This window comes from Suricata suricatta, chromosome 4 (genome assembly GCF_006229205.1).
Source record: "Suricata suricatta isolate VVHF042 chromosome 4, meerkat_22Aug2017_6uvM2_HiC, whole genome shotgun sequence".
In the NCBI taxonomy this organism is placed as follows: Eukaryota; Metazoa; Chordata; class Mammalia; order Carnivora; family Herpestidae; genus Suricata; species Suricata suricatta.
In genome coordinates this window covers 59,058,175-59,083,715 of record NC_043703.1, presented here as the reverse complement: position 1 = coordinate 59,083,715, position 25,541 = coordinate 59,058,175, and the positions used below count along the sequence as shown (strand labels likewise).

The following is a 25,541-nucleotide window of genomic DNA, read 5'->3' as shown; positions in this document are numbered from 1 at the left end:
CTCTGTTATCTGAATTCTCTCGGTACACTGAAAACCGAAATGCTCTAGCTACCATGTGGCAAAGTTGCATAAAATAACAGGCATACACTCAAATATTGTCACATGTCCGTTTATTGAGGAAACTGTGATGCTACAGTTTAGCTACAAATTAACTCTGTTCACTTGATGACTTTTCATGATGTCAAACAAGACTCTGAAGGCCACAGGCCATGAAGTTACCCAATTACTTTCCCATACTTTGTTCAGAAACACAAAAATCAAATGCCAAGAAATGTTCGGCTCTGAAAATTGCCCTCGTTTATTCTTTATTTTTTCAAAAGGCGGTAATTAAGGGTTAGGAGGTAGAGTGGCATGGAGGAAGGACAAAAGTGGAACATGTAAAAGGCAAATACTTTTTGCTAGATTTCATTTTCAAAGTTTCAAGTCTTTTCAATTTTTTTTTTATTTTTTGCAGCAAAAAAGGAATCAATACTTTTCATTCCACTCTTGTCAACTTTAGCCAAAGCCTTCTGAGCTGCAGTCATTTTGCTATTTTTCTGTTAAGGAAAATAAGAGAACAATTGTTACAAATGTAACGTTTATGAATCATACATGCAAACCAAACAAGACCACGCGTGTCTCAAGATTCATTAAGAGAAGTATTTGTTGGTAACGTGCTTCATAAAGGATTATTCTTTTTTATGATTATTCTTTTTTAAAGTTCTGATTTCTATTCAGAATTCAGACCCAAGACATAAAATATGTTAAAAGAAGCAGGAGACAAAACGTCTGCCTTCTAAGGAGCGGAATGTTACAACCAACGGTTTACTTTAGGGGACTAATTCTGGAGGGTGTTTTAAGTGCAGTAACAACCCCAACAAAGAAACTGACAGAGGCTGCGATTGTCAGCGGAGGAATTACAGCCTGGTATTCCTGCACGATGAATAATTCACAACAATTTACCGTTGGAGTTTATTCATAGGCTCCCCGGGAAACCCAGGCCAGCACTATATTATATTCAAAAGATAACCTACACTGCGGACCAGACCAGACCAGCAGGATAAGCCCCCAGGTTTCCTCCAACAAAGACCTTATCAAAAAGCTGACTTCAAGGAACACTGCCTTTTAACTTTGTCTCTCTCTGGTCACTGGTTTTTTGTTTTGTTTTGTTTTGTTTTGTTCTGCTGGCATGTCCTGGAAGGAGCACCAACAGAAGGTAAATAGTAGCCGACTTTCCTTCAGTGCATCACAGCCTCTCCAGTAGACGCATATGTGATGGGAAGCAGTGAAGGGAAAAAATCCTGTGTCTCATTGTGGACTGTGAGATAGTCATCGACAAAGAGCCTATTAAGGGCACAGCGTATGATTTCTGAAACCCTGCTTCTTACATTCTGTCATTTATATTTTAGGAGGGTTATTTTCGGACGGGATGGTGAAAAGTAGCAGTCTCTTTGAGATGAGTTATCCCCTGTACTTAACAGACATCCTGGTCTAGCTCCCATTTCCCTGGGGGCGGTGCCCAAGCACATACAACAGAGAGCCGCAGTTCCAAGGGTGGCGTGGAAGCAGTTCTCACAGAGAAAGCCAAAACCAGCCCTGCTTACAGAAGCCGTCGAGATGACTAGCTATCTTGCCAGATCTCCGCTTGGATTCTCCCCTGACTGTACATGCCCAGATGAATTACATATAGGTCAAAGAAAAAAATTATTAAAAAAAATCCTAAACTCTAAAACAGGGGGTTAAATGTTAAAATCTAAGTAGAAGTTAATTTATCTTAGGATGTGCAATGTCTTTTAAAAGCATAAAAAGAATGAGAAAATCATAAGGAGAAGCAAGTCCTATTATTTAATTCTCAGGAAAACTTAAAAATGTTAAAACAATCAAAAGGATAAACACAAATTAGAAAATTATTTGTACCCTATTTAATATTAGTCATTAATAATTATGGTCATCGTCATCAGTTCTGGGAAGCCTCCAGGCAGTAGAGTTGACAAAAAATGACCTTGGAAGCCCCCTCCCTTTGTGCCCCCCTACCCTTATTATACAGCAAGGCATAGGCACGCTCTTGCTAAGCATATTGCCTTGATTCGTAACAAGTCTCCGTGACTTGACATACTCATTGTCTTCACAATTTTGAATTAATTACTGAGTCGCAGAAATGCAAGTTAATCATTCTTCACGGTTAAAACTAAAAGCACAATCCAGCATGCAATCGTTCCTACACGTCCTCGTGCAGGATCACCGCCTGGATCCAAGAACATGCCACTACGGCTGGATACACATACCTTCTCCGTCTTCCAATCTTTCCTGTTAAACTTAGTGTAATCTTCCTTTGCTTCTACAGGCTCGTCAGATAACTTTACTTTCTGCAATGTTAGAGCAGTGAAGCGGTGTCAAATGTCACCTCGACACATCAACGCATTTTTCTGAAAACAATAGGGTCAAGCTGGACCCACATCAAGGCCAAATGGAACAGCAGACCCTGCAAAGGGCTTATTTTGAATTTTGCTAGTTATCTGGGGAAGGAAGCCATGTGACCCTTCTGAGAAGCAGCCTTGGTGATGGAGGATATGATCAGGTGAGCCCATGACCCAGCCCCTTGGGCAATCTAGCGGTACTAGTCACATATTTTGTATGTACCAGGACCAGGAGGCACCTAGGTGACTGATGAATTCCAGGACAGTCTAAGGGGGTGAAGGCAGGCACAGAAGTCAAGGATAAGAATTTCCCTTGAGGGGGCCAGGTGTCCAGCCAGAACCTCCACTTGATTCACCTTCTGGGCTGGTGTAATGTCTACTGAGGAATAAGGCACACCATTATTCTGTTATTACCATTTTTGTATAGCTTCATGTTCTTACTTCCTTTCAATTCAACTATCTCATTTTGTCCACACAAGGACAACCTTGCAAAGCACGCAGCCAGCAGAAGGAAGCACAGAGAGGTTAAGCAAATGGTTAAGGCCACCTAGCAGAGGACAAGGGCTGAGATCTCCCTTTCTCAACAAGTCCTCTATCCATGAGGCCCAGTGCAACCAAGCCCACCTCTACTTCATGTTTTCACCACCCACACAAGCCTTTGCATCTTCAGGAAATGGGAGAATCTTGTCAAGAGCTAGACTGTGGCCTTAATGTTCCCATTATGGAAGGAATGTGACACATTTACTATGTAAAAGGCACATAACAGGGCAGGTAAGTCTTGATGATTAACCCAGAGAACTGACTGCACAGTGACCACACCTGGTCTTCGACAGACCTTCGGGTTCTTTGTGGAGACACTGGGTTGACAAGACGCAACGTGACTCTTCCCTAGGAAATGCAGATTTGTTACCTGCTTCCCTCCTCATATTCCAGCTCTTGCTACACAATGAGGTGCAGAGCTAAGGCTAAAAGATGCCCTGGCACAGGTATGAAACCCAGGGGGATAAAACAAGGGGTCTTGAAGTGCTTCATTCTAAACAATGTCGGGGGGAGTCCTGGAAATCTATAACACCATGTGGCACTCTAAAAAATGGGGGCATCCTGCAAATCTATGAGGCAAAACCTTCTCTTGGGCACACCGCAATCTCTAAGAAGGGGACCTTCAAAAGAAAAAGACTAGCTTATCACGAATGAACTACCTACCAGCAAAGTATGAACTTAAGAATACATGTTTCTATTTAAATTAAGATCTGTAAAGGGTGTTTAGGTGATGCATATTTTGACTGGAAAAGTCTCTTCGGCTAGGAGACTGGAACGCAAGGGAATAACGGTGAAGGCCCTGATTGTTGCAAACTGCAAAAAGCTTAACGTGATACGGTGGTTTGCTTTCCTTCTCTGTCGCAAAGCGTCCTGCTACAGATGTCATTTATAAACCCTTGGGCATATTTACTTTTCCCTGAAAAGGAAGTCAAGTGAAAAATGTTCAAGACAAGAGTTTAAGATGAAAAGTGCTTCTTCATATCTACAAAATGTTTCATAAGATGATGGACTTGTCCAGGTGTTTTAATGGTTCACTATCAAGCAAGACACCAGTTATCAGTGTTTATAATAACAGAAACTGATTGTGGAAGGCTCTGCATGGAACTTTCTTGAATGTTATTCACAGCACATGTTGAATATATTTGAAAGAATCACAGCTACACTTCTTTGAATTTTTGTTATTTAAAAGAGATTTGGGGGAATGTTTCAGAAGAAATAGAAAAAGGGCCCAGAAAGACAGTAACAAAGGGTATGACTAAGTGGGTACGGTTCTGGAAAGAGAGGGGTGCAAACAGCAGAGGACCGCAGGGACCCACGCTAGGATGGTCTGATTCTTACGAATCAGCTGCAGGAAGGAACTCAGAGTGACTCCCATCTACTGACGGCACTCAGCTCTGCCAGCTGTCCGAGATAAAGTCAGATGGTGGAAGGGGGCCACGGGCGGAAGCCGAGCTTCAACACAGGCAAACCCATGGCAATAAGAAAAAGATGGAAAACATATTAAAGATGACAGGCTTCGTGCTATCATTACAAGCAGATACAAAGATAACTAATAGCCACTGGGACGTATTTCCTGAAGACGGTCAACTCTATTACTGTAAAAATCAATCAAATCCTGGACACGGACAAGAAAGCTACAGAAGACGTTATCCTAAGCTTGTTGAAGCTGTGCTACGTCATGCAGTGCACTTTGCACTCTGTACGCCCCGGCAGCCCTGGGAAAGACACAACAGGCCGGGAGACCTCAAAGAGCAGGAGATGAGGCTGAGATTTAAGGGAAACTGGACTGGGAGATCTAAGTCAGGGCTTGGCAAGCCGCCCCCAGGCCAAGCCCCGCCGGAGGCCGCCTGTTTAATAAGTGAAGTTTGGCTGGAACTCAGCTGCCCCGCCTTCGTTTCGGAATCGTCTGCGGCTATCTCCGTGCTGCCACAGCAGGACTGAGCAGCCGTGACAGAAAGCAGCTGCTGCGTGAAGCGTCAAGTATTCGCTCTCTGGCCTTCGCAGAGTAAGTCCGCTGACCTCCGATCTAAATCATAAATGATGAATGACATCACAACCGATTTAAATTTTGGAAATTCAGATAGGAAAACAGAAAACCAGGTTAAAAGTAAACATATGAAATGCATTACCCGGGATGGTATCAGAGGCCAAAACCTTCAAGAACAGGCTTAGATCCGTTCATGAATGATCTCTAAGTTACTACGGAAGACAGATATTTGGGAGAAAGAAAGAGGCTTAGGTTTTGGAAGGAGAGATAGAAGAGAGAAACAAATATGCCAGTCTTCTTAATTGCAGCAAGGCAATCACGTCTCTGTCCCCGAGCTCCTTACTGTCAGAGATTATTACCAGACCGGAAGAAACGTGGGTCTGACCCAGAGTGACCTTCGCAGCTGACCTCTGCCCAGTGCTATTCCTCCAGAGAAAAGGATGCCCTTCCTCCAACAATCTGCTGACAATGGCCCATAGCTACCACTGATGCACTTTGAATCTCCTATCTTTTTCTAAAAGTCAAAGGAATGACTTTTGTCCTTCAAACGGGACATGATACAAACAAACAAACAAACAAAAACCCAAGCATGTTGGCCATCTTGAAGGCCGGGAAAACGTAAAGTTCTTTAACATCCATGACGTGTCCACTTTACATTTTCAAGGCATCCATTATTCTGTGGGCAGGAGAATGACCTCACTGACAAGCTGGTGTGTGTGTTTATTTCCCTGTCTCTGAGCAGCGCCCGCCTGTCTGCGATCAGGCCTGGACTGGGGGACGCCGCAGTGTGCCGTCAGGTGTGGTTCATGGCTGCCTTCTCCAGTCTCCGCATCTGGGAGACAAAACCAAGCTGGGGCCCACAGAGCATGGGAGCGGTGGGGGGCAGCTGGAGAAGAGCTGGGAAAGGCAGGGCTCTGTGCGATACAGACTGTGTTGAGCATTTCAAGCACAGAACAAAAAAATTTTGGCTCTCCTTGCTCAAAGGATTCTTTGTGCTACAAAAACCATGCTCTGTTCACCTCTGTGCCAGTAACAATTAGATCTGGCAAAATGAGTTTAAGTTATACGTGGAGTCTTGCTGATGATTAATAAAGTTAATTACAGGATCTGGCTAACTCAAGAAGATTGAACTTCCGTTGTGTATCTACAAGACTTTTATGTAGGTACCTGGCTAAAACCAACTCTTACCTAGTTTTCACAGCACTTTATTTATCATTCAGGTAAAATCTACGAAAATAAAAAATACTGATGGAAAACTCATTATAGTCTTTAATCCACACACCATCAGTCCATGCAAGGTGGATTTAGAAAACTTTAAAATGGAGGTACCTGGGTGGCTCAGCCGGTTAAGTGTCCAACTCTTGATCTTGGCTCAGACCAGGATCTCACAATTTGTGAGTTTGAGCCTCATGTCGGGCTCTGCACTGATAGCATGGAGCCTGCTTAGGATTCTCTCTCTCCCCCTCTCTCCCTGCCCCTCCCCTGCCTGTGCTCTCTCCCTCTCAAAATAAATATTTTTTTTTTTAAATCTTTAAAATGTTTAGAACAAACTAAACTTATGTGGTAAAAATGAAATATTTTTTCAAGTGCCCCAAGGATAGCTTAGTCATAGCTCCTTACCTTTGATGGAGGGTTTGGCAATGGAGCTGAAGGTTCTGGAAGCCTAAGGAGAGAAAAATAAGAATCACAGTCATGGTTTTTCATAGACAAGCAAACAGAGAGACTGGGCCAGTCCCCCTCTTACAGAACAGCTTCCCCTGTATCTGACTCTACAACTACTCAGTGTAAGGGATGAAATCTCTCTAAATGAAGAAGTCTTCATTTTCCTTGTAGTGCAATTGTCTGAACTAAAAAAACAAAATTAGAACTCATTGTTGAAGTGGAATTGCTTTACTTTAGCCTCTAGAAGTTTGCATTTGGCACTGTAGTATTTTTTTTTTTCTTCAGATATGATGAGTGCAGCACAGATGTGAAAGTGAAGATTATTTTAACTGTTAACCAAGAGTCACACAAACTTCCTTCAATTAAAGAGAAGTTTAATTGACCTATCTCTCTCCCCAAATCTTTAAACCCTTCAGAGTAAAGAAAAGAATCTAAAAAATAAGGCAGTACAGAGATATAGGTCTCTAATGAGACAAACAGGTACTAAGAAACCCAGGGAAATATTGAACAGAAAGATAGGGTTATTGATTTAAAGCAAGTTTTCCAAACACTTTCACTACTATGGAAACTAGTTCCACTAACTGTTTTTTTTTTTAAGTTTATTTATTTTTGAGACAGATGGAGACAGCATGAGTAGGGAAGGGGCAAAGACAGAGTGCGCGAGAGAGAATCCCAAGCACGCTCCGTGCCACCAGCAGAGAGCCTGGTGCGTGAGATCATGGCCAGAGCTGAAACCAAGAGTCGGATGCCTAACCCACTGAGCCACCCAGGTGCCCCCACTAGTTGTTTTTTAAAGTAGGGCCTAAGCAATTTGCTAAAAACAGCAACAATGTATCTGTTAAGAAGTCATATTATATTTATGTATCAAAGGAGAAAGCTACTAGAAGAATCACAACCATAAAATCTTAACAATAGTTGCTAAAATCTAGAAAATAAACACATTTTTTTCAGCCTAAGGTGGTCTTTATATTACATTAAATATCTTTATTAAGGACATAACACATATCAAGTCCTTCTTAAACTCATTTTCTGCCCTCTGACACAGATTATGTTTCATCTGTTGAGCTTCAAGGACTGGGCATAAAGAAGGTATTTGGGGAGCATCTAATGACAGTGAATATGGTACAAAACCTTTCAATGTAACTTTCAAGACTATTCCACATGCCATCTCTTCTTTCCTTTTAATCTTTATTTCTCTTAAAATAATAACAAAGAACCAAATTAGCTAAGTGTAACTGGGGATCAATTTTAATACCGTTTACCCTCTAAAATCATACTAATCCAAAAATTCAGTCCTAACACTCACGAGTTTCTGCAATCAGAATCCACCAAATCAATTTGTTCCAATCCATCAGTGTCCACTAAAAATTACCTTCAAACCACAGTCTAGGACATAACTCGACAATACTTTCTTATCAAAAACAGTACTGTGATAAACCATAAAGGAATGTACCACTGGGAGGCCAGGAAGCACAAGGTACTTCCTAATTATGACTAAAGATGAATGATACTTACTTTAAATATTTAGACAAGTCATCACTTAGTTCTTTAGGGATGTAATCAGATATCAGACCATGGGCATAACAAATATAATCCTCTGAAAGAAACAGAATGGAGAGTGAAAGAAAAAAGAATTAGTAACAATTATGGTACTTTTATAGTCAGATTAGCCAGAGTTAAGTTTCTGGCTCTATCTGGCCTTAGAGACTCACTTAAGCCCATAGCCTCAGTTTTGTCATTTGTAAAATGGGGATGCTAATATCCAGCTATTAGGGTAGTGATTGATTTCATGGATGAGATATGACTGGATGATATTAAAGATATGAGGAGATGATATAACACAGCAGTTGTCTGCTAAATGATAGTTGCAACAAAAATTCAGGGTTGTTTTCTTAGTTGGGGTCTTTGAATACAAATAAAACTCAAAATCAGCTGTAATAAGATGGCATATTCATGTCTTTAAAAGAGTAATCTTTTCTAGGTCTGTTTCAACATAGAATAAATCTAATTAATGAATAGTAATGAATATGTTCATCTGAGAGACATAATATGTGACATGTCTTTGTCAAGCACATGCTTTATAAGAGTCCTGAACTTCATATATACTCTCAAACAAATAAAAATGTTTTCCAAAATGTAAAACACTAACCTCAGTAGACTGTGTAATCATTAATTCTAAAGCACCTGGATACTCAGTACTAAAATGAAGCTGTGGTATCAATGAAATACAGTTACACAAGACAAAATCTGCTTTAAAACTCTGTTTTTTTAGTTCAGTATTTAATGTAGAATACTAGAGGATAATGAAACGTAATATACGGAATAAACAAATGGGGATATAAACGGCCAAAAAGCAATTATCTCAGGTTTGTTTCTGGGATATTCATTTGCTTCTTCATTTCTTCCTCTTCTGTCTTAAAACTAACATAATAATTTGCCTAAATATTAAAGTGACTGTCAAAGAGTCTTCAGTGAGAGACCCTTACCACCAACATAGAAATGAAAGTTACCTCAGGACATTTCCTTAAATGTGCTCTTGGTTCTAGGTTAGTAATTATCCAATAAGTCATGAAGAGACATAGGGAACTAAGAAAGCCAAGACATGATTGGTTTGCCTCTTCTGGTAGCATACTGAACACAGATCTAAAAAAAGGAAATGGTGTAAAACACTGTAAAGCTTTCTTTATGGGTAGGACCCTAGACGGCAAGGTAACAGTCCCCAGACTCTCATAGTTAGAGATTGGTTCAAACACTGGATTCAGAGACAGAAGCCTACTTGCTATGACAGGCGACCCTGGATAACTTACCTCCTCCTCTGACACCACAATTCTTCACGTTTAAAACATGATCTATCTAAAAAATGTTTAACATCCCTTCTCCTACTTAAAAAAAAAAAGTCTGTGGTCCATCCATCCATTTGACCCTTCTCTTTTATTAAAGTCAATCAAAACCAGTGATAGTTGGTACACTCAGTAAACTCAGCCCAGCAGAGCTGCCCCCACTTCCGAAACGCCAGGAGCCTGCTGTCATCTACATGTGTAAGATGTTTTAAGGAAGATTTCTGCAAATCAAAGGCTACCTGAATTACCTTCAATCACAAACAGATCCCTGGTCCTAGTTTTAATTTTTTTAATGGTGAAATTCAGATGCTGTGTATGCTTGTCTGGAACAGGAGAATGCTGAATTGGGGTTTAAAGTCAGAATAATTTCTTTTTTAATATTTATTTATTTTGAGAGAGTGAGAGCGAGCACAGGGGAGGGACAGAGAGAGGGAGTCCTAAGCAGGTTTTGTGTTGTCAGCACGGAGCCTGAGGTGGGGCTTGATCTCACGAATCATGAGATCATGACCTGTGCTGAAATCGAGTCAATGGTTAAACTGAGCCACCTGGGTACCCCCAGAATAATTTCTGTCCCACCATTTGAGAATGTTAACTGTATTATACAGCTGTTTTTACTCAACTTACAAAAATAAGGGGACACTACACTGGAAAAAGCAAAAGAACCTTAAGAACCTATAAGAAAAAAATTGCCGACGGAATCAGTTTTCATCTAAAGTCAAAAGACTAAGATCAACAGTAGGACTTACACTTCTGGAGAGTAACATGCCAACAGATGCAGCCCCGTGGAAGCCCAGGCACACACAGCAGTCCGACGAAAGGGGAAGAGAGTGCGGGCCTAGAGCCAGGCCGGCTCCGTCAGCAGCTCGGCTTCTCCACTACCAGCCGTGTGACCTGGGCACAGCCTCCAGACTCTTATCGTAAAGTGAGACTTACGGGGAGTGTTCGCTGGGGCACTGCGTGGACACTGGCAAATCGGCACAGGGTGTGGCAGACCACACACCCTCGATGAACGACAGCCAGAGTTTCTCGGGTGGTCCTTACTGTTAGTGCAGAATAAACAGTTGCCGAAGGAATGGTTTAAGCATTGACTAGTGACAGAAGCGATCTGTGGTAGAAATACTACTTGGTTCTGAAACAAAATGCACTCTGAGATCTATGAGAACACATGGATGAGAAAGCAAAGCTTCTGAGACATGAAGATGTTAAAATCATAAGGCAGGCAACTTGCTCCAGGCAAAATACATCAGCAACTTATTCCAGGCAAAAACAATCTCTGATAAGACGATTTTCCAGGGCACCTGGGTGGCTCCATTGGTTAAGCATTAGACTCTTTATTTTGGCTCAGGTCATGATCTCATAGTTCTTGAGATCAAGCCCTGCATCAGGCTCCACACTGAGTGTGAAGTCTGCTTAAGATTCTTTCTCTCTCTCTCTCTCTCTCTCTCTCTGCCCCCTCCCCCACTCATGCTCGTTCTGTTCTCTCTCTCTAATTAAAAATAAATAAGTAAATATATAATATTAAAAGACTGATTTACTTACCTTCCTTGTCACTGGAAACCTGGTCACCAGAGAAAAATGCAGCTGTCTGTACTCGGGCACTGACATTTACGTTATTGGTTTTTAAGGCTGCCACAGTCTGGTTAACCTATAAAGTAACCACAAGGGAAACATCAGGGTGAACTTTAGAAATCCACAACCTTCCAGATGATCCCCATTGCATTCACAATCCAGGAAGACACATCTGAGGACCAGATATCAGTAGATGAGAGATGGATGCACACTTAGACAGAAGTTGAACAACAGCAACAGCATTTTGGGATGATGTCAAAACATGGATTTCTAAATGCCTACAGGATATGAGAGCATTGCTTCTGGAGCCAGGCTGCTTGGGTGTGCCTGTGACCATGGCCTACTTCCTTAATCTCTCTGTGTCTCTATCTAATGGGGACAAAAATAGTACCTCGTGCATAATACTGTTGTGAGCCTTAATTGAGTTCATATATGTAAAGCCTTTAGAAAAGAGCGTGGCACAAAGTTTATATGCAATAATTTTTTCTAAATAGAATAAATCATATAAATTTCCCACTTTCTAGGAATTTAAGAAAAGAAACACAATCGATACATATATATGTCACTTTGCTATTCCTGTCATTATCACTTGCTAAGGACAAAACCTAAATGCCAAGACCCTGCTCAGCACGCACCCTTATTTTTCACCTATCAGTAATGCAAATGGAAAGTGAACCATGGGGGTACTTGTCACGTGTTTCCACTACTTTATACAGTAGGAGCCTGATTAATTCTGCAAGGTTCATTTCCATGTTTCCAGGTTCCCCATGTGCCCAGTAACATGGTATGACAAGTGTGTCTCCCACATACAAGCTAGAAGAGAATCTTCAGAATGAGTATTATCCTGAACTTGAAAAACTCTATCATCAATAGACCTGGTCTGGTGAGATTCTCAATCAGTATGAAAGTACACAGCATTCTTTGACCAGTGGCTTTCAGAGTGGTTTGTTTGTTCTACTACACCCATGGTAAGCAATACCCAGCAACCTGGTACTTAAACACATAAATACATTTCATAGTACCATACTTAATACTTGCCCTTACTCTGTGCTATATTTTAATATATCCTATCCCATCCCATCCCAATCCATTCCATTCAAAAGAAATACTGGTTGTGACCCAAGGAAATCAACTCGAAAAACACTGCCCCAGACCTTAGATTAGTTCTAGGATGTTAGGATCACTAAGATCCCGCCAGCATCTGGATGCCGAGGGTGAGACACACTTCCTCCAGGCTGAATCCTGTCTGCCTCAGCCTCCAGCCTTGCTGTGTGAGCATCAGCAGCCTCTGAGACAACTAGAGGACAAAAGCAGCAAATGCACGGCATGCCTGGTATTATCTGGCTTAGAAGACTCAAATCCCCATCATCACACAGTGAGAGCTTCTTGCATTCAGGGGTGAGGGTCCCAGGAAAGGGATGCAGGTCAAAGGAAAACATGAAGCTAAACCCGGAGAGACATGAGCTAGGGAGGATGAGAAGCAAAGATTTCTTTTCCTATTTGGATATCTTTATACAGTTTCTCTCTTCTAGCTGGATAAACAAGATAGTCTTTGAATTCATCCTTCTGTAAATATTTTTTTAAATTTTTTATGTTTTTACTTTTTATTGAGACTGAGAGAAAGAGAGCATGAGTGGGGGAGGAGCAGAGAGGGAGGGAGGCACAGAATCGGAAGCAGGCTCCAGGCTCTGAGCTGTCAGCACAGAGCCCAACGTGGGCTCGAACCCACAAACCGTGAGATCATGACCTGAGCCGAAGTCGGCCGCTTAACCAACTGAGCCACCGAGGCGCCCCTGTAAATATTTTTTAAAAGGAGGATCAAACTGTGTTTTTGCCATAAGGTACTGGTGGTGTACTCTACCTTTTTTTCCAGCCACTGTATCGTCTTCTCCTTGCTGTACTTGTAATATTTCTTTTTGTCTATTTCTGGATTAAAGAGAAAGAAAAAAAAACCCAGAAGAGTGGATTAAACAAAAACTGAACTCATAAGATTACATCATATATAAGATATGTATATAATAACAATAATTTAAACATGTTTTGTAACATTTTCTCAAAAAATGTTAATATTCTTAAAAAAGTCAATTTATAAGCCTGAGAACAGACTTGAGAGGTTAAAATAAAAATTCTAGAACAGACCTTGTGTGACTCAGGTTTCAACCAACCATTAAATGAATGAGAATTTAAGAAAATCATCAAGTTATACTAACAGTTCTCATCCCAAGGAGAAATTTCTTTCCTATCTTTTTATTGCACCTATTATGAGATGACAGATGTTAATGAAACTTATTATGGAGATCATTTCATTATATATGCAAGTCAAACCGTCATGCTGTACATTTTAAACTTATATGATGATGTATGTCAATTACTTCTTAATAAAACTGGAAAAAAGGTTACCAACAAATCTGTAGAAAAGCTGTAATTTTTAGGGGCGCCTGAGTGGGCTCAATCAGTTAAGTGGCCGGCTTCGGCTCAGGTCATGATCTCACGGTTCATGGGTTCGAGCCCCGTGTCGGGCTCTGTGCTGACAGCTGGCTCAGAACCTGGAGCCTGTCTCAGATTCTGTGTCTCCCTCTCTCTGTGACCCTCCCCTGTTTGCACTGTCTCTCTCTGTCTCTCAAAAATAAATAAAAAACATTTATAAAATCTGTAATTTTTAAAACTCAGCAAATTAACATGCCAAGCGACCTTCATTTGTCAACGTAAGTGTAAGCTTACCTCAGTGTTTTCATGAAAGACTTCTTTTCTAAAATAAAAATGGAAATCCCAAGAAAGAAAACAAAAACTAAAAGGAGATGCATATAAAGTGTGTTGCAGACATTCAGGAAAAAAATTTTCGTTAACTACTTTAGTACTGTCCCGGTCCTGTCTTCCGAGATGGAAGACAAGATACGCCGATCTTTGAATCAGTCTAACAATAGCTATTTCAGGGGAATTTAGATTTATGATAGACTCGACTTGGCTCTTAATGGGGGACAGAAGTTTCCCCTCTTGTAAGTTATATGGTTCCCCACCCCACACTTCATTCACAGAGTTTGCTTTCTGTGTAGTCATCGGAGGCAGGGCTTGTGCTCCCTGCCTTTGGCCCCATGCAGGAGTTATTTTGGGGACCCCTGACATCCTAAGGCCAGATGCAAACTTGCCCCATGTGACTTTGCTAGCCATGTAGAATGACATTTTCTCTTTCCTCCATAATCATTGTGGGAAGTGGAAATGCTTGTTGAGGGATCGTTTTCTGCAGTCTGTTAAATTGCTTGCACTCCACGGGATGGCTTACATGGGACAGGGGCTGGCCTCAGCGCCTGTAGTTTTCCTTCCCGTTGCAGCCTGCGGTTGTCAACATTGTGGCCAACGGGAGGCCTGATGGAGTGCGGGCTGGGCCTTTGCATCCACCACCTCGGCATGTGTCACTGGCATAATGAAAAGGAGAGACAGCTGCAAATGGCACTGTCAGGAGTTTGAGAATTCCAAGGCACAAGGTCGGCCATGCTGGAGCCAGGACCACCGAGGCCAACAGTCTGTTATGGAACCAAGGCAGGTGAGGCTGGACTCAACTCCGGTGGAGACACTGTCCTACCCACGTGCAAAACTAAGGGGAATTCTAAGAGCATACAGCAACCACTTAATAAATGTACACTGCTGCATGGGTTAAAACTTCTGAAGCAGCTCTGCTCATTACCTGAGACAAATCTCCAGAGAAGCTCAGCATGTAGGTGTCCTAAGAATCACACCTTGACTCAGTTGCTCACTTCTCTCTTGCCTTTATCTCCACATTTCCTGAAAGAACATTCTACAATCTGCCAGTTTCGTTCCTCTCTCCCATTCCCTGAGCCCCTTGTAGGCCCTTCCTTAATATGCTTGAAGATGCTCTGTCAGAAGAAGCGGAGACCACAGGATCTGAGCCACACTGCCTGGGCTCCGACCACCTAGAGCACAGTGTCACCTATTACATGACATGACCCACACAAGGCCAACAGCACGGCACTGGGCATGTAACAAATACTTAACATTACTTTTAAAAAATACTAAGTGACAGCTTGTTAATGATAACAGCATCAAAAACAAATACCTAGGGGTGCCTGGGTGGCTCAGTCGGTTAAACCCCCGACTTTGGCTCAGGTCAGATCTCACGTTCATAGCTTCGAGCCCCATGTCAGGCTCCGTGCTGACAGGTAGCTCAGAGCCTGGAGCCTGCTTCCGGTTCTGTGTCTCCTTCTCTCTCTGTCCCTCCCCCTCTCAATCTCTGTCTCTCTGTGTATCAAAAAAATAAATAAAACATTAAAAAAAAAGGCCAAAAAACCAAATACCTAGTCAAGCCTGTGTAAGTTCTTTATATACATTTCTCACTGAATGTTCAGAACGCATCTCGGGTGAAAACCATTGTTTGTCTCCACTTTCCTAGACTGGGTTAGAGTGCAGTTAACTAGATTGTCCAAAGTCACTGAGCAAGTAAGCAGGGGCACCAGATTCCTACTCCAGCTGACTTCAAAGCTGTGGATCTTATCAAGATCAGTTAGGTCTTCACCCTTCTCAGTACTTCTGACCCCGTTCTTTGAGGAAAAAGTCCTCCATGATTCTACAGAAACTTTTCCTCTTGGTTCTTCTATGTCTTTGATGCCTTTTCCTCAGATTCTTTCCTGGCTCTGCTTCCACCTGCTCCAAGGCCAACTATTCCTCTCTCTCGAGGGGAATTCATTTTGTTTCAAGAAGACTAAACAAACCCAACCAGGAAGCCCAAAGGCCTGAGCTGAGGCTCTGTGTGTAAAGACAGACTGTTCACCTTCCTCTCAAACCATCCTCCTGGTCAACCAGGCTCGAATCTCAAAGTTATTACTCACTCCTGCCTTGTTTCCCACAAGGATCTATTACCAGATTCCAGTATTACCTTGTGGGGGCCGTCGGGTAGAAAAAACAAAGCAAAACAAACACTGTCAGAAATAAGGAGGCTTAGCCTCTTGTGCTGGATCAGTAACTACTACATTTTTTAAAAAATCACCTTTATTTAGGAATAATGTGCATATGGTTAATATACTCATTTTCAGTGTACAATTTGAGGAGTTTGGACAAATGTACACATAGTCATACAACTGTCACCCCAAAATGTTCTCTTGAGCCCTTCTGTAGTCTGTTCTTTCACACCTACCCAGACTTCAGGTAACCAATGATCTGCTATCATTAAAGATTAGTTTTTGCTTTATTCTAGAACTTCTAGAATTCCTAGAAATGAAAGCATACAGCAAGTACATTTTTGTGACCATCTTCTTTGCTCCACATAATTTCTGTGAGAGTCACACATTTTGTTGCCACTAGTAATAGCTCCTTCCTTTATATTATGAAGTAGTATCCTGAGTAGGGTTATCCTACGTTTTGTTCACGTACTCACCTAACCGAAGGGCATTTAGATTCTTTCCAGGTTTGGGTTATTTTTAAAAAGTTGCTATGAAAACAAAAAGGCTGTTGTGAACATTCTTGCACAAGTCTTTACATGCAGATATATTTTTGTAAGGCTTGGGTCAATCTCTAGGATTTGAATTACTGAGTCATAAGAAACTGGTAAGTGGTTATACTATTTTATGCTTCCATCAACCACATAGGTGAGATCCAGTTGTTCCCCAACTTATTGTTTTTCTTTTTTATTTCACACCACTCTGCTGAATACTAATGATATTTCCTTGTGGTTTTAATTTACATTTCCTTGGTGACTCATGATATTGAACTGTTTTCATGTGTCTATGGACTATTTATAAATCTTCTTTTGCTAAGTGTTCAGACTTTTGCTGAAATTTTATTGGGCTGTATATGTATATCATCTTATTACTATGTTGAGTTTATAATATTTGAGATACATATCTTTTATCAGATGTACCATGTAAACATTTTTTTCCAACTAATGGCTTTTCTTTTTTCTTAATGGTATCTTTCAGAAAACAGGAGATATTAATTGTGATGAAATGTAATTTATGGTTACATTAATTTTTTTTTATGGTTAGTAGGTTTGTGTCCTAAAAAATCCTTGCCTATCCCCAAGGTTACAGAAGTTTTCTCTTATATTTTCTTTTAGAAGTTCAATAATCTTCATTTTTGCATTTGTTAGTGACCCATATTGAGTTAAGTTTTCTGTATGACTATGAGGTGAGAGTAAACATTGTTTTTTAATATGAATATCCAGTTTTTCCAGATCATTTGTTGAAAACTATCTTTTCTCCTACTGAATTATCTTGACACCTTTGGGAAAAAATTCAATTGACTATATAAGTGTGGGTCCACTTCTAGATTCTCTACTCTGTTCCATTATCTATATATTTACTCTTAAATCAATGCCACACTTTGGTTATTATAGCTTTAGAGTAAGTCTGGACATCAGATTGTGTAGGTTCTACAACTTTGTTGTTCTTTTTTCAAACTTGTTCTGGGTATTGCAGATTTTTGCAAAGTCATATAAATTCTAGAATCAGCTCATCAATTTCTACTCCCCCTTAAAAAAGACTCACAGTGTGGTGCCTGGGTGGCTCCGTCGGTTAAGTGTCCAACTTCAGCTAAGGTCATGATCTCACAGTCAGTGGGTTCGAGCCCATGTCAGGCTCTGTGTTGATAGCTCAGAGCCTGGAGCCTGTCTTCTGATTCTGTGTCTCCCTCTCTCTCTGACCCTCCCTTGCTCACATTGTCTTTCTCTCTCTCTCAAAATAAATAAAACATTAAAAAAAATTTTTTAAAGCCCCATAGGCATTACATTAAATACTTTGGAGAGATGAACATCTTAACAATATTGAGCTTTCAAATTCATGAACATGGTATATCTATTTATTTAATTCTTTAATTTCTCAGCAATATTTTCTAATATCCAGTGTACTGGCCTTATACATACTGCATTATATTTACTTCTAAAATTCCATGGTCTTTGATGATATTATGAACGGTATATTTTTATTCCACTGTCCAATTGTTCACTGCTAGTTTTGTAAATTGACTCTGTATCTTGTTCATGAGTTCTGGTAATTTTTTTGGTAGCTTCATTTGGGCTTCTTACATACTTGTCCATATTGTTTATAAATAAGGATTTCACTATTTATTTTCCAATCTGTATGCCATTTATCTTTTTCTTGTTTTATTGAAAGTGTTAGGACTTCTACTACAATGGTGAATAGAAGTGGTCAAAGTAGACATGCTTACCTTGTACCCAATTATAAAGTAACATTGTGTTGTCTTCTACAGTGAAGTATGATGTTAGCGTAGGTTTGTCACAGATGCCCTTTACCAGACTGGGGAAGCTCCCGTCTATTCTAATTTCCTGAGAATTTATATTATGACTGATATTGTCAAATGATTTTTCTACATCCATTGAGATGGTCATACAGTTTTTCTTTTGTCATGTGTAAATATGGTGAATTATACAGATTGATTTTCTAATGTTCAACCAACTTTGTATTTCTGAGATAAACCCACTTGGTTATAATGGTATCCTTTTTATATATTTGATTTGTTAATATTTCAATAAGAATTTTTCAGCCTATGATCATAAGGGTATTGGCCTGATTACAAAAAATAATTTGACTTGGTATTAGGGTAATTCTGGCTTCATAAAATTGGTTTGAAAATATTTCTTCCTCATCTAATTTCTGAGAGGGTCAGTTAAGTATTACTACATGGTGGAATTTACCAGTGAAACTAGTTGGGCCTGGAGAATTTTTTCTTGGAAGATTTTATTCATAAATTTGTTTCTATTTAACATTCCCTGGACAAGATGATCACTAAAAAACATCCAATTCGAATATCCCAGAATGCTACAAAAGGACCATGTGCTATACTACTGCTTAATTTTGAAATTAACAAATTTTGATAAGCAAGGGACTTCAAATATTCCCAAAGGCTCACAATTGGGAATTACCCACAATTACGAAAAATACCATCACATGTTTATTTGTGTCTTAAATTTAATATTTGCAAGAGTTGGTGGGTTAGAGTGTACGTGCACATGCTGGAAGGCTTCTTTCCCTAATGTGTCTGGTGCCCATAAAACCGGCCTCAGACATCTGGGAGGACTGGGCTTACAAAATAAAGGTGGAATAAAAGCGAGTCCACAAGTAAATAACACGTTCAGCAAATGGGTAATCGGTTCACAATCTTGACTTTCCCTGATGTATTGTTGAACAAACTGCCTAGAGCACATTCTCACATCTACTTTCTCAATGTTTTCCATAACAGAGAAACTCATATGGTCTCTTTTTTTTTCCTGCCTTCTGGGGATAGAAACTTGGCAACTGTACTTGGGGTATTTTAATCAGGTAGGTTTTCCTGGCTCTTCCTGTTAATCACATCGGACAGCCCAGTGCAGCTCTGGCTTGCAATATGAAACAGTGTTATACTCAAGATGAAGTTCATAAGCCTTTATGAGGCCTTTCCCCTGTCATCCCTCTGCTGAATGTGAGCTTCTTTGGCAAGAAATATACTGGGCCCCAGAGCTAGCAAACAGAGACGCATCATTTCCTTCACTAATAAAGCAGGCCGTGCTAACGAAGGTCACCGCCATCATCATTTGGGATGCAGACAACCATGGCCCGGCTTACTTGGCAGGACCGGCAGAGACGGCAGAGCCGAGGTGAGCTGGTGGAGGGCCTCATAAACCTAGCAGGCTTAACCAGGTCTTGAATGCCATAGACTTTTGAGACAGCACTGGAATCTAATATCAAAACAACTGGCTGGGGAATGCCAGTGTTTCAGGTGGGACTTAAGACAATCAGCTCTTTACTTCATCTCTGCTCCTTCTCATGCATATCACCCAACCACTCCCTCTTTGTTTCTTATTTTGAAAATCCTAGCAGTAAGATATAGAACAGAACCGAAAACTAACTTATAAATGGACAAGAAGTCAAACTCAAATAAGCAGCCAGTACCCAAGGCAATCACTAAAAAAACAGGGGAATGGTGCCTGAGGACAGAAAGCTCATTGCTGGGATGAGAAACATCTTTTCCTTAAGTTATCGAAGTTTCTGTCTTCTTTCCTGTCTCTTTGCTCACAGGGGGAAACTCTGCAGATGGGATATCTAAGATTTTTTGGTAATAAGTTTCTATTTTTATAGGAGACACCAACTAGAAATTCTAATGGAGTGTTTTGGAAGTGTTTTACAGTTACAAGAGGGAAAGGAAAGAGTTGCTGTTGGACATGGGTTCGAGTCCTGATTCTACCACTTCTACTTCTGTGACTCTAGTCCAGTAACTTCACCTCTTGGAACCTCTGTCTCCTCATTTGTAAAAATGCAGGTTGTAATAATAATGAAAGGGAATTACTGTAAGGATACAATAACATATGTAAAACAAGAGGCACACGGAGATAATACTTAATAATTTCTCATTATAGGGTAGATATTTTTATTGTTATCTATATGGATATCCCCATTCTACTGAAACCACTTGAATATAATTTAGCAATGGACCTTCAAACACATATGTATCAGTGTATACAGTACTTAAACATCAGCAAAGAATTAAAAATTTCTAATTCACAAGCCTTAGTAGTATTAACACTTATTGAACACTTATTATGTATCCAGTGCTCTCTGGACACTCAATTACTTATAGGATACGCTTTAATTTCAGAAGTATCTCTTTTTTTTTCTTTTTTATAGTTTATTTATTTTTCAGAGACACAGAGCATGATGGGTGGAGGGGCAAAGACAGAGGGAGACACAGAATCTGAGGCAGGCTCCAGTCTCCGAGCTGTCAGCACAGAGCCCGACGTGGGGCTGAAACCCACAAATGGTGGGATCATGACCTGAGCCGAAGTCAGATGCTTAACTGACTGAGCCACCCAGGGGCCCCGAGAAGCATCTCTTTAAGGTAGATATCAGATACTATTAACTGCGAAACCTAAGGAATGTTCCCATTCTGGTCATTCCTGGTCCTTCAGTACTCTCAATGCTATAAAGCTAAGAGAAAAAAAGCTTTATTTTGTGACTTAGAACAACTCTGCAAAGTAGAAAATATAATGCAGGGGGGATACTCTCAACCCTTCAAACTCTTCATCTTACAGACCAAAACTGATGAAAAGTTTGAATGGTTTCTTCAAAACTATATAGTAAATACATTTTTAGCTTTCCTTGCAAGCCATCAGATCCTTAGATCAGATTACCAGACTGTCTTTAAAAAAATTCTTTCCTCGGGGCGCCTGGGTGGCTCAGTTGGTTGAGCCTCCGACTTCAGCTCAGGTCAGATCTCACGTTCGTGGGTTCGAGCCCCGCGTCAGGCTCTGTGCTGACAGTTAGCTCAGAGCCTAGAGCCTGCTTCTGGTTCTGTGTCCCCTTCTCTCTCTGCCCCTCGCCCTCTCCTGCTCTGTCTCTCTCTGTATCAAAAATAAATAAAAAACATTAAAAAAAATTAAAAAAAATTCTTTCCTCAAAAATACATGAAGCAAATATAATAAAATATTAACATTTGTTGACTATTGGAGTTGGGTACAAATAATATTTTCTTTTTTTCTCAAGTTTTTCCTGTATATTTAATTTTTTTACTTAAAATAATTGTTTTACCTGCTCATGTACTTTCATTTTCAAAGCAGATATATTATCGGCCTTTACATAAACCAGGTTTCTAAACGTTCTAGGCCTCAAATTTTTCTTTCTTTCTTTTTTAGTAATACTAAGGCAGAACATAAAGTAATTCAAATTAAATTTCAAATAGTAAAAGATGTATGAAATTCTCTAAATGTCTTGACAACTTCTTCATAATCAAATTCTTCCCCTAATGAACTGCATTCTGTATATCTTAAAATAATGGAAGGCTTAAAAGCAACACCAAAATTTTAAAAACAAATACAAAAAAAGGAAATAGTAGGATCTCTTATTTTTCACTCTCAAAAAGACCTCTTCATCAAAATACACATAAGCAATCTCAAATTACTTGTTTCACCCCTTAATCCAGAACACAAATATGTGAAATATTTTTTTGCATGTCAGTTTATATACAAGGACAGCACACTGAGTCAGACATCTTTTTCCAGGAAGATCCAAAGGAAAGGCATAGTATTTTGAAGTTTATTTTGAGCTGGTCAAACAAGAAAGTTTGGGGCATGCACTTCTCTACTGGGGCAGGATTTCTAATGATGAGGCGATGTTGAGGAGAGAAAGAGATTAGGACAGAAGTTGAGATAAGGACTCAGTAAACGGTCAGGAGTTCAGCATGCAAGAAGGAAGGAATGAGACAGGGGAGATCTTGCTTTGAAATGCAGGCTGGACGCTAACAAATGCCAGTGTGTTAATGCTGTTTCGAATTTGGGTTTCTGGGTTCGCGTTTAAGATAATTGTTCTTTATCCAACTAATGTAAGAATCTAGGATAATGAATTAATTGCATTTTCAATTTCCGTAAACTTGGCAAAATTAAAAATGACTTGTAATTATTCCTCACTACTTAAGCTTTCAGAAATGGCTATTTGTCATCCACAAAAAGATGGACATCTCCGAGCTCAGCATCAGGGAATGTCTTTAATGGGACTGTTTTAACAAAACCTTGATGCTACACGCCATATCCAAAGTGGAGCTCTGAGCCTGGTCAAATGTGAATTTAGTAGAACTTAAAATGTGAAATGCAGCCAGCGAGGTTCCCCCCTCTCCCACCGTAAGCTTACACTTTTCAGAACCACTGCTATTTTGGTCTCAGAACTGTTATAGTTGCCAAACCGACCATGACCCCAAACAACCACAGCTCATCAGCCTATTGTTCTGGTTCCCCTGCTACATTTCCATGTTAACCCTGAAACTACCTGGTTGACTTTTTTGAGACACTAACACTAAGTCTGTAGTGTTCCTAACTTATCAACTTATTAACCCACTTTCCCCTCAGAATTCAAATGGACAGTATCTGCAACTCACTGCTTCAGTGCCCCAGCCTGGTCCTCCCACCTGTGCCCAGGACGCCAACCTCACGATGGGCTAGGGCACAGGTCAACATGTACTATACCTTTCTCCTCTGTCACATGCTGAAGTAACTTCTCAAGTTCAGGAAGTTTCAGCAACAAGATGCAATTTGGGAACATGTCATCCACCACGACTTGATCTAGGGGTTGGAACTTTCCCTGAAAAAAAGACTTTATTCAGTCAGAATGTAAGCACTCCAGTCAGCAAACTCACACATAAAAAAGAGGAAAAGACACATCATCTCACCACTGAACCTTTAAACTATGTTCTAAGCCACCTGTTCCACCTAAGGACCCCCTACACTGGGACTGACTCCAGAACTGACTCTCAGCTCCCTTTAGGGAGCTCTTGAAAGCACTGGGGTTCCACATAGCATATCACCCACATCAGAGGTACGGCCCCTGGATAAAACAGGAAAACAAGTTTCTGAAAAAGCATGAGAAGCCATGGAAGCTCGCAAAGATGGTAGAGATTGGCCGGGCCATTCTGACCCTTCAACATGAAGAAGAGCAGAGCAGGCATCCTGACCGTCATTCAGGAACCAGCCCAGATCCCGCCCAGACCGGCCTAGATCATGCCCAGAGCAATCAGCTCCAGCTTCCTATCTTTATCCGGGTTGCAGAAAGAAATACCACAGCAGGAAGAAAATTAAGGAAACGAATCTACTCCTGCCAGAGCTGTCTGAGGTACTCCAAACGTAGACCATAAAGAAAGAAAAGACAGCCAGCTGGGTGAGCACAGTCAAGGTGCACACACTTTAAGTCAGGCTCCTCTACATATGTGTGTAAGGCCTGGTAGCCAATGGGCCAGAATGAAGAACACAGGAATTCAGAAAATTCTTCTTCTCAATGAGGATTATTTTTACTTAACTATACAGGCACATGGAGGGGTGAAGTCTGTCTAAATGAGTAGTCCTCTGGCTTGGGGATACCAGACTACATAGAAAATGTATGCTTTTGCCCAGGTCCCACTGTTAGCTCGCTATGCTTTTCTGTTTTAGTGATGACACCATTTGAACACAGAAAAACTGATCATTTTTCTTTCTGCAAATGCAGCTTACTTTGGTTTGGAGGTGAAATCTCATTCATCCAGTAGCATGTGTGAAAGCTTGTCATACTTCCTGTTAGGTCAAGAAGAGGCGTCTGGGTGGCTCAGTCAGTTAAGCATCTGACTTCAGCTCAGGTCATGAACTCACAGCTTGTGGGTTCAAGCCCCGTGTTGGGATCTGTGCGGACAGCTCAGAGCCTAAAGCCCGCTTTGAATTCTGTGTCTCCCTCTCTCTCTCTGCTCCCTCCCCCACTCACTCTGTATCTCTCTCAAAAATTTTAAAGAAAATTTAAAAAACAAACAAAAAACAAGTGGTAAGAAGTGCCTCAATTTAAACGCTGTCTTTTTCCTTCAGATAGTAAGAATAATCCAGGGATTCTCCAAGTCTTACTTGTACCTACTTAATTTTACTTTCATTCTGTGCCCTTCTGAGCCAGCCACAGCATACTTAGGACTCCCAGATGGCCAGAACGAGGGTTAATTCACCCCAGTCATGGTGTTAGGGACACACAGGGGAACATCATTACAACTGTGGGAGGTGCTTTCAATGTGCATCATCACAGGTACTGGTTAGTGGCTTTCTCTCTGTTAATGTATCCTGGGAGGCAAATGGGAGCCGACTGATGTTTTCAGCTGCCTCCCTGAATACGAGGGCCTCCGTGGTGGTGACCAGAACCATTTCTGTTCGTTAGAGATGGAAGACCTACTTGCCTCACTGTTCATATGCTTTAAATACATTGGCTCCATGGCAGCCTCCAAATAATGATCACCATGAATAAAGTAAGAAATAAAACTTCACTAAGCCACACTAAAGGACAGAGGGTGTAGGAAAAGGGGAGAACAAAAGAAGTTCAGCTGCATCAGGAGAAAGTAGGACTTAAAGTTCAAAGTCAGTTTTATTACTTTCAGTTTTTATGGCAAATTAAATTGATACACCCACGCTATGGACATTTTGCAAACTTGGTCTAAGGACCAAATAGGATGAGGCCATAAACATTTAAACTATAAGCAAACATCAGGGTATGAAAATCCAGATTCTTCTAAGCAGTTAAATAACATTTATTCCTTAAAATTGTTAGTTCACAGATTTTCAAACTGTGGTTGGTAGATCCCCTGGGAGTCTCCATCATTCCTTCAGGGAGTCTGCAAACTCAAAACAATTTTCACAATAATGCTAAGATGTTATCTGCATTTTCACGGTATTGACATTTGCACTGAAGATTCAAATGGAAAGGTGCGTAAAACTGCAGGCTCCTTAGCACCAGTCATGGCCATGGCAACAAACTGTCCCCGGAGCCACTGGACTCCTCTTGGCCATGCAGGGCAGTAAAAAAAAAAAAAAAGGGCCAGTTTCACTTTAAGGATATCTTTGATCAAGGAGTAAAAGCAATTACTTTTAGTTAAACCTTGATCCTGAGTGCAAATCTTTTACTTTATTTTTTAATTTTTTTTGACCTTTATTTATTTTTGAGAGACAGAGAGAGACAGAGTGTAAGCAGGGGAGGGGCAGAGATAGAGGGAGACATAGAATCTGAAGCAGGCTCCAGGCTCTGAGCTGTCAGCACAGAGCCGGACACAGGGCTTGAAATC

General features: G+C 40.7%; 1 protein-coding gene across 1 annotated transcript in view; it reads right to left on the bottom strand.

Annotated features, from left to right (window-relative positions):
- Positions 1-93: 93 nt before the first annotated feature.
- Positions 94-25,541, bottom strand: part of RNASEH2B (ribonuclease H2 subunit B) — a 48,382-nt gene continuing 22,934 nt past the window's right edge. The window contains exons 6-12 of the mRNA XM_029938465.1: positions 22,948-23,062; positions 12,856-12,920; positions 10,965-11,070; positions 8,101-8,182; positions 6,544-6,586; positions 2,265-2,345; positions 94-536 (exon numbers count right to left, since the gene is read on the bottom strand). Coding sequence (XP_029794325.1) covers positions 420-536; positions 2,265-2,345; positions 6,544-6,586; positions 8,101-8,182; positions 10,965-11,070; positions 12,856-12,920; positions 22,948-23,062 — 609 coding nt within the window. The 3' untranslated portion in view covers positions 94-419. The remainder of the gene's footprint in view (positions 537-2,264; positions 2,346-6,543; positions 6,587-8,100; positions 8,183-10,964; positions 11,071-12,855; positions 12,921-22,947; positions 23,063-25,541) is intronic.